Raw genomic sequence first — 15,574 nt, 5'->3', positions numbered from 1 at the left:
TTGATGACTGCTGGAGGTTACCTGAAAAGCACCATTACGTTCTTTCTTTGAAGTCGCCGCTCGCTGTCACTTGGAAAAGCTGTCTCCTTGTAGAAATCCCCCCCTAGCTTGGGTTAAGGGTTAGGGGGCCAGTTAAAGGCTTAGAAAGTGCCGCCTGCTCCCTTTGCAAGCCCTGTCCCTGCTCCCTGCCCACCTGCCAGAGGGGGACCTGAAAGGAGAAAAAAGGTTTACTCACCTCTGAAAACCTAAGGGAGCCCGGTTGGAATGGGGTGAGAGGTTCTTTTGTTCTCTAAATACAGGGGCTGTGCTCTCAGTGGTCCTGGTGAGAAAGGTCCTGGTGCCCGGAAATGGGAACAATGGCAGGGGGTTCCTTTTAGCGCCCACCTGTGCGTCGCGCCCTTTAGTCCCCAACAATAGGGGTTTTGAGCACGTCCAAAGGTTGCTAGGAGCCTCCGGAGATGAAGTGAGACTGGTGGGCATCAGCACTGACGTCGCCACGCTTGATTGACACTGCAGTGGGGTATGTCCCTCCCCGTGCCAGGTCCCCATACTCCCTACAAAGTGTGTGGACTTTGGGGCCCCTCTAACGGCGGGAGGCAGAGCTCAGGCGGAAAACCCCCACTAGGACCTTATTCTAAGTAGGAACATAGAACTAAAGGGTCTCTCTGGGGGCACCGCGGGGTCACATGGTGGAATATCATTTAGTCATGAAGAGGAATGGAGCCCTGTCACGCAGGGCAACGTGAAAGCTGCAAACGTGGAAGACTTAAGAGAAGAGGGCGGAGCCTTGTGTGGCTTCAGAGCATGTGTCCAGGGAGCTAGGATGTGGCTGCTGGTGACCTGGGGAAAAGCATGGTAGAGAAGCAGTGTTTTGTGGGGATTTGTAGATTTCTCAGTGAGGAAAACTCTGAGGAGTAGATGGAGGTGGTTGCTGCCCCTAAATCACGAACTCCAAAACAAGTGTAGGGACTGGAAAGATGGCTCAGTGGTTAAGGACACTGACTTCTCTTGCTAAGGAGCCGGGTTTACATTCCCAGCATCCACATGGTGGGTCATGGAATTCCAGTTGCAGAGAACCTGACACCCTCTTCTGACCTCCCTGGATATCAGGCAAACACGTGGAGCACAGACACACGTGTAAGCAACACACTCATATTTGTAAAATAAGTTAATTTTTAAAAACTGCCAGATGGAGTGGAGCACGCCCGTAATCCCGTGCTTGGTGAAAAGGTGGGGACTGGAAGCAGAAGGGGTCAAGTGTTCAAGGGCAGCCTCGCTACATAATACTCCACTCAAAAAATAAATAAATAAAATAAAAAAATGTTTGTTTTATCTTGGGTTTTGCTAAGGATGGAATCCAGGGTCTGTGTATACTCAGCAAGACACACACACACACACACGATGTGTTTTCAAACAATAAGAAGTTCAAAGACATTGGGCATGGTGGCGCACGCCTTTAATCCTAGCACTCAGGAGGCAGAGGCAGACGGATTTCTGAGACCATTGCAGCCTGGTCTACAATACAAAGTGAGTTTCAGGACAGACAGGGATATACAGAGAAACCCTGTCTCGAAAAAAAAGAAGAAGAAGAAGAAGAAGAAGAAGAAGAAGAAGGAGAAGGAGAAGGAGAAGAAGGAAGAAGAAGGAAGAAGAAGGAAGAAGAAGAAGAAGAAGAAGAAGAAGAAGAAGAAGAAGAAGAAGAAGAAGAAGAAGAAGAAGAAGGAAGAAGAAAAGAAGAAAAGAAGAAGGAGGAGGAGGAGGAAGAAGAAGGAGGAAGAAGAAGGAAGAAGAAGAAGAAGAAGAAGAAGAAGAAGAAGAAGAAGAAGAAGAAGAAGAAGAAGAAGAAGAAGAAGAAGAAGAAGAAGTTGTTGTTGTTCAAGGCCATCCTCAGCTACATAGAGGTGCTTCAAGACAGAAGGAGACTTTGATGGTCTCTCCACCAAGCATTGCTGAGGGTTTGGGGATGTATGTGTTCTCAGCGGATCCTGTGGGAAATTTGTAGCATGCTGCATCCATACATCAGCATAATTGGTACATACATACCACAAAAAGAAATAGTGTCCCTTATAGAGAGAAAACTCCCCACACCTTAGTTATCATGGAAAGCGAAAGCTCCTTAAACATGCAGGGTTTCTCCAGCTCCCCACAGCTCCCAGCCCAGTCCTAGGGCAGCAGGCTCTTGTGCTCTGTGTACCTAATATGGCCCACTAACTCTCTGTAAATTAAGTTCTACTGACACACAGCTATTCCCATGCACTTGCGTGCTGTCCGAAGTTGCTTTTGTGTTGCCCAAGAAGGGTTGAGGGGTTTATATAATCAAGACCACACAGAACATGGAGCCTAGTATGGTGTGTGTGTGTGTGTATTTATGTATATGTGTGTGTGTGTGTGTGTGTGTGTGTATATATATATATATATATATATATATATATATATAGTGCATCCTCTTGTGGTCTAGAGTGTTCACTCTGAAATCAGATGGCTCAAGTTCAAAGCCAGCCTCATCCCCTTAGCTATATCTGACAAGTTGCTTGGTCACCGTGTGCCTTCTCAGTTTCAAAGTTGGAATGTGCCCATTAACAAGTCACAGGTATTTAGAAGGGGTCAGCTCTGTGGTAGGCAGATCTTATAAAGGAAGTGAATGGCAGTGTGTCTTACAGAACTGAGTCTTAAACCACATGTGGTAATGAATATCTATGACCCCAGCACTCGGAGGCCTGGAGCTAGGAAGATGAGGGTTCAAGGCCAACCAGACCCTCTATCAAAAAAGGAAGAAAGAAAGAAAGAAAGAAAGAAAGAAAGAAAGAAAGAAAGGAAAGAGAAAGAAGAAAAAATAAAGAAAAGAAAAGAAAAGAAAAGAAAAGGAATTTAATTTCAAGGACCAAATAATTGGCTCTGTCGCAAGTGCGGAACATGTTGGTTGTAATGGGACCAAAGGCAATACACAAATTGTACATGTGGTTGTGTTTCAATAAAACTTTATTTATGGACAGAAAAAGAAGTGAATCTTTAGAAACAGGCTCCTGGAACCAGTAGTGGGGCCTGATGCCTATAGTCTAACACTAGGGAGACTGAGGCAGGAGATTCCCTTCCAGTTTGAAAGTCAATCCGGGACACAGAGCAAAATCTTGTCTCAAAGAAATAAAAACCATGCTATTGGCTGTGTCTGGTGCTGTGTCTGCAAGAGGGGATCTGAAGGATTGCTACTGTAATGTACAAAGAGCAGGCAACATGGGGTGCTGGTGGGGACAGGGGTGGTCCCGTCTATCCCTGTGTGTTCAAAGCACTCTTTAGATACACCAGGCTACACTGTCATCCATGCCTCTCCATCCTGGACCATCCTGGACCCGGCTCATGTTAGAGTGATGGTCTCAGCCTGGCTTTCAAAGTTTTCCCACTTGCAATAGAGACAGCTGCTGCGTACAGGGGAAACAAGATGGAGTCTGCGGCCTCCTCTGTGCTTCTGGCTTTGGGTTTCTGGTCTTGGACTGAGTGAAAAATGCCACATCTAGAAGGCACTGTGTTCTTTAAACATAAACAACTTAAAGCCAATAACAGTCCATGTGCTGGGAAGCTACCTGACACCCGGAGAGAGAGCCAGCTGCCTTCTTCCTCTTGATGCTGATTCCATGTCGGGTCCTCAGTTGGCTCTTGTCATGGTGATGGAATTTATCCTGAGGTCTTTGGTGGAGTTCTTGTTCATACATATAAACCCATGTATTGATATTTTCCTATTTTTCTCACTCTCCTGTTCTCTGGAACTGCCAAGGAAGCAAGTTTAAGGGGTTTTCGGTCTGTGTTGTTTTCCTTCACTGTTCAAACACATGAATTAACCTTTTTTTTTTTCTTCTTCACGACCATCATTTTCTTGTCTTTCTCTTTTAAAGAGGTTTTTTTTTTCCTTTTCTTTTTCTTTCTCTAACAAGCTGATCTGTTTTCCAGGAGTTTCCAAGTAATTAAACCCAATTAAAACCATTAAATTCATGCTTTTAATGACAACTTTATTATTTAAGGCTAACCGCAGGGAGGAGGTTTAACTGGCCTAGCCTTCCACTGTGTGCTAATCCGCCCCTAACCTCTGGCTGACACTCAGAGAGATAAACCCCACAGAATAAGCGAGCTGCTTTAATGAATAGCTTTAATTAGTACTTTTCTTCCTCCTGGCAGAGTAATTATTTGTTCGGCTTCTAAACAACTACTTGGCAGGAATAGTTAAAGGCCCAGTAGATTTAGATGGCATGATGGCTTCAATTGGTTTTGTGTGCGCAGGTGGGATTTTTTTTTAAGGAAGAGAGGGGGTCTTCATACCAAAATGGGTGCAATAGTATATCATCCTGCATATCATACTGAAGATGGGGGTGGCAAGGTAATTGACACAGAAGAAAAAGCAAGGTGACCGCAGGCGGCGGGCTGTGAGCCAGCCCTAGCGTTGGCGAGACACCCACCCTGCGCACGGAACGTGGGCAAGCCCAGACAGCACCACTCAGAGACACAAGCCTGGCTCCAGGGCAGTCTGGGTTCTGACAGCAGAGGAAGGGGCCTGGGGTGGCACAGTGCCAAGCCATCACCCTTCCTCTGCCCCCAAACCTTTCTCCAGGTGGCATCTGAGGGAGGAAGAACCGAGTTTACAGGATAGGTGTGGCCAGAGAGGCCCATTGGACGGACAGTCTGGCCAATCCCGAAAGCGGAGGCTTTCCCTGTGGCCAGGCTATCCCTGTTGACCCATCTCTCAGAAGTGGACACTGTGGCTCTTCAGGTCAGGATGAGGGGCATGACGTTAAGTGAGCCGCCCCCAAGTCACCTTCAGAAAATACAGGCAGAGTCCCAGTATACACCCAGGTCCTCCGTGTGCGTGCTTCGAACTACTGGGTCTCACTTCCTCCCTAGGGCACAAAAGAGGCACCTCCTGCCCTTATGGTTGGGAGATTTTAATTAGAGGTAGGGGCAGGGTCTCATGTAGCCCAAGCTGGCTTGGAACTCACTAGACAGTCAAAGATGACCTTGAACTTCTGAATCCCCACCTCTCGAGTGCTGAGATTACTGGCACATAACCTACCTCTGGGTTTATGGCAGACTGGGATTGAACTCCTGCTTTATACAAGCTAAGAAGGCCCTCTACCGGCCCCAGCCCTGGGTTTCTTGTTTATACTGTAGTTCAGTTTGTGCCTGTGTTAGAAAGCTAGCTTCACTTCAGTGGTTTTCCACATTGAAATTCAAAGTTAGTTTGTTAACGCTGCTCTGTGAGCATCACACTTTCTCTCATCTCGGGTCCTCAGACTGGGTCTTCAAAACTGGAGTGATGGCTCCTGGGACCTGTTGGGCCAAATCTGTGACTGTCATCGCTGGGTGGAAGGGAGAGATTGCTATTGGCATTAGGGGTGGAGATTAGATATGCAGTTACCCAGAAGGCCTCCTCTGGAAACACTATAACCACTGAGCTGTGGGTCTCGGAGAGGCTCAGTGAGGCATATGTATGTCATGCAAGCTCTGGGGGCCTTCCAGGCAAGTGATAGGCATGTTGATGTGCCCTCTGTGGCCTGGGTGAGGCTCAGTGGTAGAGCACTTGCCTGGTACGTACAGAGCCCTTATATCCAGAAACACAAGAAAAAAAAGTTAACCAGCCTAGTCAAGTTGTTAACCATCCACCAGCCATCTTTCAGAAACACATTTAAAGAGATGGATGCTAGCAGATGAGAGTGTGTGTGTGTGTGTGTGTGAGAGAGAGAGAGAGAGAGTTGTTTGTGGGTGTGTGGAGCTTGTGTGTGAACGTGTTTTATGTATGTATGCAAGTAAGTGTGTGTATGCACACACACACACACACACACACACACACACGCGCGTGTGTGTGCACATATGCATTCAGAGAACAACTCTGTAGAGATGATTCCCTCCCTCTATCCTTGTTTGGGTCCCAAGAATCAAATTCAGGTTGCCAAGTTAACACAGAAAGTGCCTTTACCCACCAAGCCATTTTGCTGGCCCCAGCTTAAATCTTAACAAGTAGACAACCGTCGTCTTAAAATAGGCATTTATCAAAAGAAATGTGATCGTTGCCTTCACTGTAGTCGTAATAAGTATTTTGGTTTATGTCATTGTCTCTGCAAAGATATATTCAGGGAATGAAGTTTTTAGTTTTGGGGGTTTTGTTGTTTGGTTGGTTGGTTGATTTGGTTGGTTGGTTAGTTGGTTCATTTGGAAAGTCCTGGGTTCAAATCCCAGCTTTTGCCTCTTGTTAGTAGTGTGGCCTTGGAGTCTTGATTTGCCTGGAGGAAATAGGCTGGGAACTAAGCTGCCCTCTTCTGACATGGAGGCTTCTGTGGAATCAGAGCACTCCTACATTTAAAAAAAAACATAAAAAATTTAAAGTTTTTAAAAAAAAAAAAAAAAACAAAACAAAACTGGACTATAAACTGGGCATGGTGGTACACGTCTTTAATCTTAGCACCCAGAAGGCAGAGGCAAGTGGATCTCTGAGTTCCAGTGCCTGAGACATGTCACAGAGGGATCCGCACACCCTAATTAAACTGCTGTGGGTGACAGGGCAGATGGCTGCCATTCTGTGTTACATCCACCGGCTCAGCCTCTTCCGGGTGTGGTGATGGATGGGTGGTATGTGTGTGCACCACGACACCTACGTGCCTCCAGAGGCCAGAGCCACAGGTGATTGTCAGCTACCTGATGTGGGTGCTGGGAACCAAACCTCTGGCAGAGCTGCAAGCTCTCCACCGGTGAGCCATCACCCTGGCCCAGGGAACCTACGGCTGCCCAGATGGTTCAAAGCCACGCCCATCTCTCTGGCCCAGGAACCAAGTGCTGCCCAGATGGTTCCAACCCATGCCCCTTACCTTCTCTCCTGATTATTGCACATCAGATTGATTTCGTTTTAGGAAAGACTTTCCCTTTTTATAGTTTTACGGTCTCTCTTCCACCCAAGAAATAAAACCACACATCCCAAGATAGCGTAGCAACCACAAGGCTGATGTCTGAACAGCCCACAGGATGAAACGGCCTCCTGGAACTAGAAGAATTTCATCACAAAGGCATTAGAATTGGGTCCCCGTGCTTCGTGGGGATCCAGAGTACCGCCTCTGCCCCAAGGGCAGCCCCACCATCCCTTGCTAGCCCCCTAACCCAAGGCATGCACAGACCACCACGATGCCATCAAAGTTAATTCCAGAAACCCACAGAACATTAGGGCTTGCTGGAAAAATCTGCCGAGTCTGGGCCTGGTTTATAGCTTCTCAGGGAGACAGCCACCCGCAAACATCCTAGGCCAACAAGAATGGCATTCCATCCTCCCCGCCCTGCCCCAACAGAGCCTTTCCAGGGGCGTGTTCCACACCGAGCCCTTCTCCAGTCTCTCGGTTCTGGCTTTAATTGATCTTTGTTTTTCAAGTCATCCTCATAGGACGGTGCTTGTTTAGCAAGTTAACCACTGACCCTGCTTTAATCCGAAGAGCATGCAATGGTTAGGGAAGTGCCTTTCAAGTGCCTGGCATCTCTGGCTGCACAGTGGGGCATCAGCTGCTCTTGCTGCGTCTTTGATGAGGGCGTGAGTCCTCCACAGGAGTCCATGGGATGTGACCCGTACTGGGTCAGGTGTGTTTAATCCTCCGTGCACCGTTGGCTGATACAGGGTTCCTGTGGATCGGAAAGCGTAGTGAGGAAGCTGCCATGCTTTCGGCTGTATTTGACAGGATCACACTGTCGATTGCAATTGCGATTGCGCCACTAAAGCCAGCAGAGCAGGCTGGGTGTTCTGGGTGCATCCAGCAGGCAGCTGGAAGTGCTTGGGAAACTTCTCTCCAAGTCTCACACCTGAATTGTTTTTCTTTTAACTTATCTGTCCTTTAAAACAATAGTAAGTATATGCAAGTATGTCTGTGGCAGGGTATGTACATATATTCAAATATACGTGTATATGCATATGTGTATATGCATATATATATATATATATATACACACACACACACACACATATACATGTATACGGTTTGTGTGTGAATGCACATATGTGTGCAGCTGGCCAACAAGCTCTGGGAACCCTCCTGTCTCTGGCCCATTTCCAGCACTGGGGTTACAGGCAAGCTACCATGCCTGGCCTTTTCCTGGGTACTGGGGACCCAGACTCAGGTCCTCGTGCCTACATGGTAGGAACTTTCCTGACTGAGCCATGTCCTCTGCCCCTGTGACAATCAACTTTCAGTATTCGCAGCACTGCAGGGGCGTCTGACAGACTTCTTTCTGCTGAGATGTGGGTTTCCATTGTGCTCTCTCCATCTCCCTCAGCTGCGTGGCTCAGTTAGGTTGCAGAAGATCGCAAAAGGTCTCATCTTTTGCACCTCACCATCGGTTCTGCATGGGTCATCTCTCAGTAGGTCCCTTGCTCAAGAGTTTATTGGTGCCTTTTGTCCTTGTTCTGACCAAATACCTGATAAAAGGCACCTCAGGGAAGGAAGGGGCCGCTTTGACTCACAGTTTGGGGGACACAGTCTGTGGTGTCTGAGAAAGCACGGGAGCAGGAGACCACATGGTTCAAACACTTGAATCTGTGGGGGCTTTTCACATTTGTCTTAGTCAGGGTTTCTATTCCTGCACAAACATCATGACCAAGAAGCAAGTTGGGGAGGAAAGCGTTTATTCAGCTTACACTTCCACATTGCTGTTCATCACCAAGGAAGTCAGGACTGGAACTCAAGCAGGTCAGGAAGCAGGAGCTGATGCAGAGGCCATGGAGGGATGTTCTTTACTGGCTTGCTTCCCCTGGCTTGCTCAGCCCGCTCTCTTATAGAACCCAAGACTACCAGCCCAGAGATGGTCCCACCCACAAGGGGCCTTTCCCCCTTGATCACTAATTGAGAAAATGCCTTACAGTTGTATCTCATGGAGGCATTTCCTCAACTGAAGCTCCTTTCTTTGTGATAACTCCAGCTGTGTCAAGTTGACACAAAACTAGCCAGTACAACATACAAACACAATAATGAGTATGGACCACCCCACCCCCCAGTTAGAAAAACAAAGTGATATTTCAGAATACGTTGCCAATTATTCTTAATTGGTTTAAACCAAGAAAAGCCTGCATATACTTTTAAATTCGGGACATTATATCCAGATAAGTATTTTAGAAACAGCAGCCCACACGAGCCACCACCTTTGCTTTCTGCCAGGAGGCAACAGTTTTCAACTTGCGTGGACTATTTAGATGCTCATCTCCACGTTTCTCCTTTCTGCCCTCTCCGTGATCTCTGACTTCGAACAATACAAAATTGAAAACTTTAGTTCTCAAGGCTGGGGCCATAGCCCAATGGTGGAACACTCACTTGCCTAGCGTGTGCAAAGGCCCTGGGTTCCCTCCCAACACCAAAAGAATAACTACATCACAAAAGGCCTTTAATCCTAGCACTTGGGAGGTGGAAGAAGAGAGCCAGGGGTCCAAGACTAGCATTGACTATGTGGTAGGTTTGAGGCCAGCCTGGGCTACATGAGGCCCTGTCAAAAACAAAAAGAAAGAAGGTCCTGCCTCTATCAGCCAGTCACGAATGACCTCAGCTCTATTCATATCTATCATTTGGTGTCTCAGAGCTGCGTAAATACTTTCCATGGAGAAGCAGATTTTACACGCAGTGATTGTTGTGAGCTGAGTCAGTCCCTTTGGGCAGGATGCCTGTTCTCCCCTGTCCCCCTGCGTGACAGCCACACTCAGTCAGGTGCACGGCAGGCAGGCACGCCTTTCCTAAGGGCTGTGCAGAGGCATGGAGGGGAGGCACACAGCCTTCCCTGGGTCACACTAACACCCGCCAGGCTCCAGGAGGTTTGTCACCCCCCCCCCATTGCCTTCTGCAGTTACAGAGTCTCTGTCTGCCACCTCCTGGCCAGAACCCTGAATGGGAGGCTCTGAAACCCTGAGGAGGTGTCCTGGCCTGTTTCTCTACAGCTGTGTGTGAAGCCAAGGTCCGCTTTTCCTTTTAGTTGTCTTGTTTCATTTTTGTTTATTTTGTTTTATTTTTAAGGTCAAAAGAGTTTTGTGATTGGAATTATTTACTTTTAGAGCAAGAATGCCTCTCTGTCTCTCTGTCTCTGTGTGTGTGTGTGTGTGTGTGTGTACATACATGTGTGTGCGTGTATATGTGTGTGCTGGTGCCCATGGTCATGGGTGCATATGTGCACATGGAGGCCTGTGGACAATCTGAGCTGTTATTACAAAGGCACCGTTCACCTCAGTTTGAGACGGGTCTCACTCACTGGCCTGGAGCTCACCAGTTCGGCCAGTCTGGCCAGCAGGGACCCACCTGTCTCTGCCTCCCAGCACTGAGCTTGTAAATCCGCACACCGCATGAAGCATTGTATGTACATTCAGGCTCTGGGAGTCAAACTCGGTTCCTCGGGCTTGCACAGCAAACCCCTTACTGCCTGAGCCCCCTGAGCAGGAGGTGGCAGACAGAGACTCGGTTCACTTAAGCTTTGTTTGTTCTAGCCTGGTCTCTGTTGATGTGGTCATCACAGCGACCAAAGGCAACTTAGAGATGGGAAGGGTTTATTTGGGTTATACTTCCAGGTCACAGTCCCTCACTGAAGGAAGTCCGGGCAGAAACCTAGAGGCAGGACCAATGAAGGAACACTGCTCTCTGGTTTGCTGGCACATACTTAGCAAGCTTTCTTCCATAGCCTGGGCCCACTTCCTAATGATGGTACTCTCACAGTGCACAGGGCCCTTCTGTACCAATCACCAATCAAGACAGTCTCAGGCATGGCTAGAGGCCAGCCCAACGGAGGCAATTACTCAACTGAGGCGCCCTCTCTTCAGAGGACTCTAAGTTGTGTCTAGTTGACAATAAAAACTGACCAGCACACCCACAAACCCACTGTCATCTGCAAGTGTGCACCTCATTAGCTTTATCCTGGAGCCCAGGCTTAGGCAAGGCTCTGTGAAGAGATCTGTGTTGTGGAGAATGTGAGAGACGGCAGGGCCCTTAAAGCTCCCACCCAGACTTGAAATATCACTTGTACCACATACAACACCTGAGTCCTCGGGGCCCAGCAGATCCATTTTCTAAAGGCTTTTGGACTCTCAGTCTCTATGCAGGGGTAACTCGTCTCTGTCTTTACCAGCTGGAAACACTTAGCTTTTAGCTAGCTGTACCCCAAGCCCTGGGAAAACAACTTTGAAAAGGAAAGATTAACTCTGCTCACGTGTTCCAGAGGGTTCTGCCCATGGTTGCTTGGTCCTGAGTCCTCAGACAGAACATCGTGGCAGCAGGGGTGTGAGGTGGAGGCTGTTCACCATGTTGGGAGGAGGGGGGATAAAGCAGAGGGTGGGGGAGGGAAAGAGGGAGAAAGGGAAGGAGGACAAAGACATATCCAAGACCGGATACAACAGTTAAAGGCCAACCCACATTGGCCTACTTCCTCTAGCTAGGCCCCACCCACTGAGGTTTCCAGAAACTCTCAAAATAAACAGATATGGACCAAACTATCACTACCTGAGCTTATGAGGACAGTTCAGAGCCAAATCAAACACTGACACACACACACACACACACACACACACACACATATACAAGCTAAGCAACAGGGGTGGGGGTGGCACACTCCTTTAAGCCCAGCATTTGCAGGAAGCAGAGGCAAATGATCTCTGAGTTCGAGGCCAGCCTGGTCTACAGAGTGAGTTCCAGGACAGCCAGGGCTACACAGAGAGACCCTGCCTCACAACAAAAGAAAACAAAAAAACAAAACAAACAAAAAACCAAAAACCACGGGCTGGAGAACTGCTCTTCTAGAGGGCCTGAGTTCAATTCCCCCGCAACCACATGGTAGCTCACAGCCATCTATGCTGGGATCCGATCCCCTCTTCTGGTGTGCTGGTATACATGGAGATAAAGCACTCATAGTCATAAAATAAATACATCTTTAACAAAATGAAGCAAACAAACAAACAAACAGCCCTCCATTCATGAGTCAGACATAACAGACCACCGGCTATGTTCACTGCGCACTGGAATGTATCACCCTCGGGGATGGGTGACTGGGAGCAGAACCTTATGTCAGCTACTTTCTTCTTTCATGACAGAGATCCCTGACAGAAGCAACCTAAGGAAGGAAGGACTTGTCTCCTTTCATGGTTTTGTTTTATTTGATTTTTTTTTTTTTTCGAGACAGGGTTTCTCTGTGCAGCCCTGGCTGTCCTGGAACTCACTTTGTAGACCAGGCTGGCCTCGAACTCAAAAATCTGCCTGCCTCTGCCTCCTAGGTGCTGGGATTAAAGGCATGCACCACCACTGCCCAGCGTCCATTCATGGTTTTGAAGTGCAGTCTCTCGTGGGGTGGAAGCAAGACCCAGAGGCAGCTGGTCAGTTTGGGTCCTCAGTTGGGGGGCAGAGGCGGATGAAAGCTCTGCCCAGCTCCTTGGCCATCTTTCCTTCCTCATTTGGTTTGGGATCCCAGTCCAGACAATGGAGCTATGCACACCCGATTGGGTCTTCCCACCAGGCAAACCTTTCTGGACACATCGTCACAGGCATACCCAGAGGTGTGTTCCCACGATGAGTCTGTGTCAGTAGAGTTGGCAGTGAACCGTTACGGTAGCCAACTGTGTTGTATGCAGTGGGGGTGGGGGACAGACACGCCTTTCATGATTCAAATGTTTCGCACTGTATGCTCTGACCAGCTTGTTTCCGTCCCCCTCACTGTTTCTCAGAGATCCCTTGTAGCTATCACTTCGGAGTGACGTCATTTTATAATATCTTCTTTCCTGGTGTAGAAAAGCTATGCTCATCCCAGGCTATGCCTTCAGCCACACAAGAGCTGAGAGCTATCCGGAAGAGCAGGGACTTCCAGCTGCCTTCCAGAGCCCCAGAGGCCACAAGTGCAGAAAACTGTCCCTTCTCTTTCCCACAGGACACCACGACGTCTGTGCGCATCGGCCTGATGATGGAGGAGATGATCTTCAACCTCGCTGACACACACCTGTTCTTCAATGACCTGGAGGTCAGCACGCAAAGCTCGCTTTCACAGTTGCTGGGGCTACTCATGTTTAGTTGGGAGTAGGGAGTGCTATCTCCGATAGAAATGTTTTCCTCTTTTTTTTTTTTTTTTTTTTTTTTTTTTAGTTTTTTGAGACAGGGTTTCTCTGTGTAGCCCTGGATGTCCTGGAATTCACTTTGTAGACCAGGCTGGCCTCAAACTCAGAAATCTGCCTGCCTCTGCCTCCCAAGTGCTGGGATTAAAGGTGTGCACCACCACTGCCTGATCCCTTTCCTTTAAATACATTGTGTGTGTGTGTGTGTGTGTGTGTGTGCGTGTGTGTGTGTGTGTGTGTGTGTGCCAGAAGAACTCATCGGATCTCCTGGAGCATAGGCTGGTGTGAGCCACTTTGATGTGGTTGCTGGGAACAGAGTGTGGGGTTTTAGAAGAACATCGAGCCATCCTCCAGACGTCCTGTGTCTCTCAGAGACTCAAATCTCTTACTGATGACTACTAAGAAAGTGCAGAACTGTAGTCAGTGTCCTTTTAGGGGGACACTCTTGTCAGAGTGACCTTGCTGGACCTCCTCTCTCTCTGCTCCAGTCACATGGGATGGTGGTTCTGCTAACCCAGTAAAAAAACTGGTGGCCTCTTCCTCTTCCTTCTGAAATGCCTTTACTTAAAACGTTCATTGAGGTAGATCCTCTTGGGGCAACGATACTTAGCAGTGGGGTCAGAGTGAAAGCTTTTTAATAAAGAATTTACATTCTTCTGGTGCATAAGAGGGAGAGGGACAGGGAGAGGGAAAGGAGAGGGGGAGGGAGGGAGGGAGGGAGGGAGGGAGGGAGGGAGGAAGGGAGAGAGGGAGGGAGGGAGGGAGAGAGAGAATACTCTTATTGTGTTTGCCCTTAGATCCCTGATCAAGATGCGAAAAGAAAGGACAGAAAGGGTCCGACATAGCTTAACTCATTTGTTTAGACCTAGTCTATGTTGAAAGACTTGTGGGTAAATTCCTCCTTGGGGCCAGTGAGATGGCTCAGAAATTAAAGGTGTCTGGGCATCCTAATTTTGATCCCAGAACCCACACAAAGCTGAAAGGAGAGAAGGGAATCTGCAGACTTGGTCTCTGGCCTCGTCTACACACTGTGGCGCACGCACACACTCACCTCAGGTTTATGTGTACACACACACACACAATAATAATCTCTAAATTTTGACGTCATAGAAAGGAAGCTCTAAAAAATAAATAAATAAAACTACAGGAAGGAAGGCTGAAGGAGAGACAAAAGAGTATTTGCCCAGGCTCAAGCTAACAGCTGTGATCAGGCTTTAAGGTGACCTATCAGCGTCTCGGCCGACAAAGCAAGGAGGGAAGTAAGACTTACCCTTCCTTGTGATAAGTGAACAGCTCTGCTCAAGGGGAAGAGGGTGGATTCCCCCAGGCGAGCCGATGGATGGGTCCGCAGGCTTCATGCAGGTTCCACTGACTGTAAGCCCGTCACCACAGTCATTCAGAACAGAATGAAAGCTAAAGGTGACCTAAATGAAGCTGGACATGGGAGAACATTTCTATCTGTCCTCAGGGTGTCACTGGCACCTGAGGACCAGGCTGTGGGATAGAAATAGTTCCCAGCCAAGGCTAGACATCAAGGGGCCCCTCCGAAGACCCCAGGGCTGTGAACGGTTTCGTGGTTGAGCAATAGGAGCCCCAGGCAAGCACAAAGCACTCTGTCTGTCTGTCTTGGTGAGAGGGAAATCAGCCAGTTTCGTGTGCGCTCCAGTCAGCACCTTCAGACTCCCTCCCTCCAGTTTCTCACAGGCCCCAAAGTCAGTGACTATAGTGGCCACAGCTTGCGGAGGGCCATTTCAGTCACCAGACCACTGGAGCTGCTCAGGGATTCCAGAGTGCTCTCATTCTCCAAACCTTGTTCAACAATGTCCCCATGCCAGGTCTCCCAGAGTCCCTTGGCAGAATTGGAACCACGTCTTCTTCCAGGAGTAGACACAGGCTGCTTGCTGAGACAGGCAACCCTGGGCAACCATGAAGAACAGTTTCTCAAGGTGGGCTGCAGCCAGGCTCGGGAGCGAGACAGGCACCTAGGACAGGCTCTGTGCACAGAGGCTTAGGGGAATAGTATCCTGTTTGCTTTCTACAAACAGGGCCCTCAGAGAACTCTCCTGCTTCCCCACCCCAACCAAGTGCATATGTCACATCACGTCAGGTGGAGAACGATGAAGACACCAGGAGGGTGGCAGAGGGGCTGTCACAGAGCCCATGGATCTGCCTGGGATCCTGGCTCTGTGCTGTGATGAAACACTCTGACTAGAGCAACCTAGAGAAGTAAGGGTTTATTTTAGCACACAATTTCAGGTTACAGTCCCCCACATAAGGACCTCAAGGGCTCAGGTATTCAAAGCAGTTAGTCACATCACATTCGACAGAGCAAAGAGCAATACGTGCCTGAGCTACATAGTGAGGCCAGCCTGGGCTACATAGTAAGGCCAGCTTGGGCTACATAGTGAGGCCAGCCTGGGCTACATAGTGAGGCCAGCTTGGGCTACATAGTGAGGCCAGCCTGGGCTAAAAATAGTGAGGCCAGCCTGGGCTACATAG

At 48.5% G+C, this 15,574-nt stretch overlaps 1 protein-coding gene across 2 annotated transcripts in view; it reads left to right on the top strand.

Moving 5' to 3' along the window:
- Eya2 (EYA transcriptional coactivator and phosphatase 2) overlaps window positions 1-15,574 on the top strand; it is a 170,564-nt gene that overhangs the window by 139,862 nt on the left and 15,128 nt on the right. For both annotated transcript variants that reach the window (XM_085832304.1, XM_021149209.3), the window contains exon 10: window positions 12,895-12,984. In XM_085832304.1, coding sequence (XP_085688430.1) covers window positions 12,895-12,984 — 90 coding nt within the window. The remainder of the gene's footprint in view (window positions 1-12,894; window positions 12,985-15,574) is intronic.

This window comes from Mus caroli, unplaced genomic scaffold, assembly GCF_978045245.1.
Source record: "Mus caroli unplaced genomic scaffold, Mus_caroli_1 scaffold_2, whole genome shotgun sequence".
Lineage (NCBI taxonomy): Eukaryota > Metazoa > Chordata > Mammalia > Rodentia > Muridae > Mus > Mus caroli.
The sequence above is the reverse complement of the archived record's forward strand: the minus strand, read 5'-3'. Positions and strand labels throughout refer to the sequence as shown.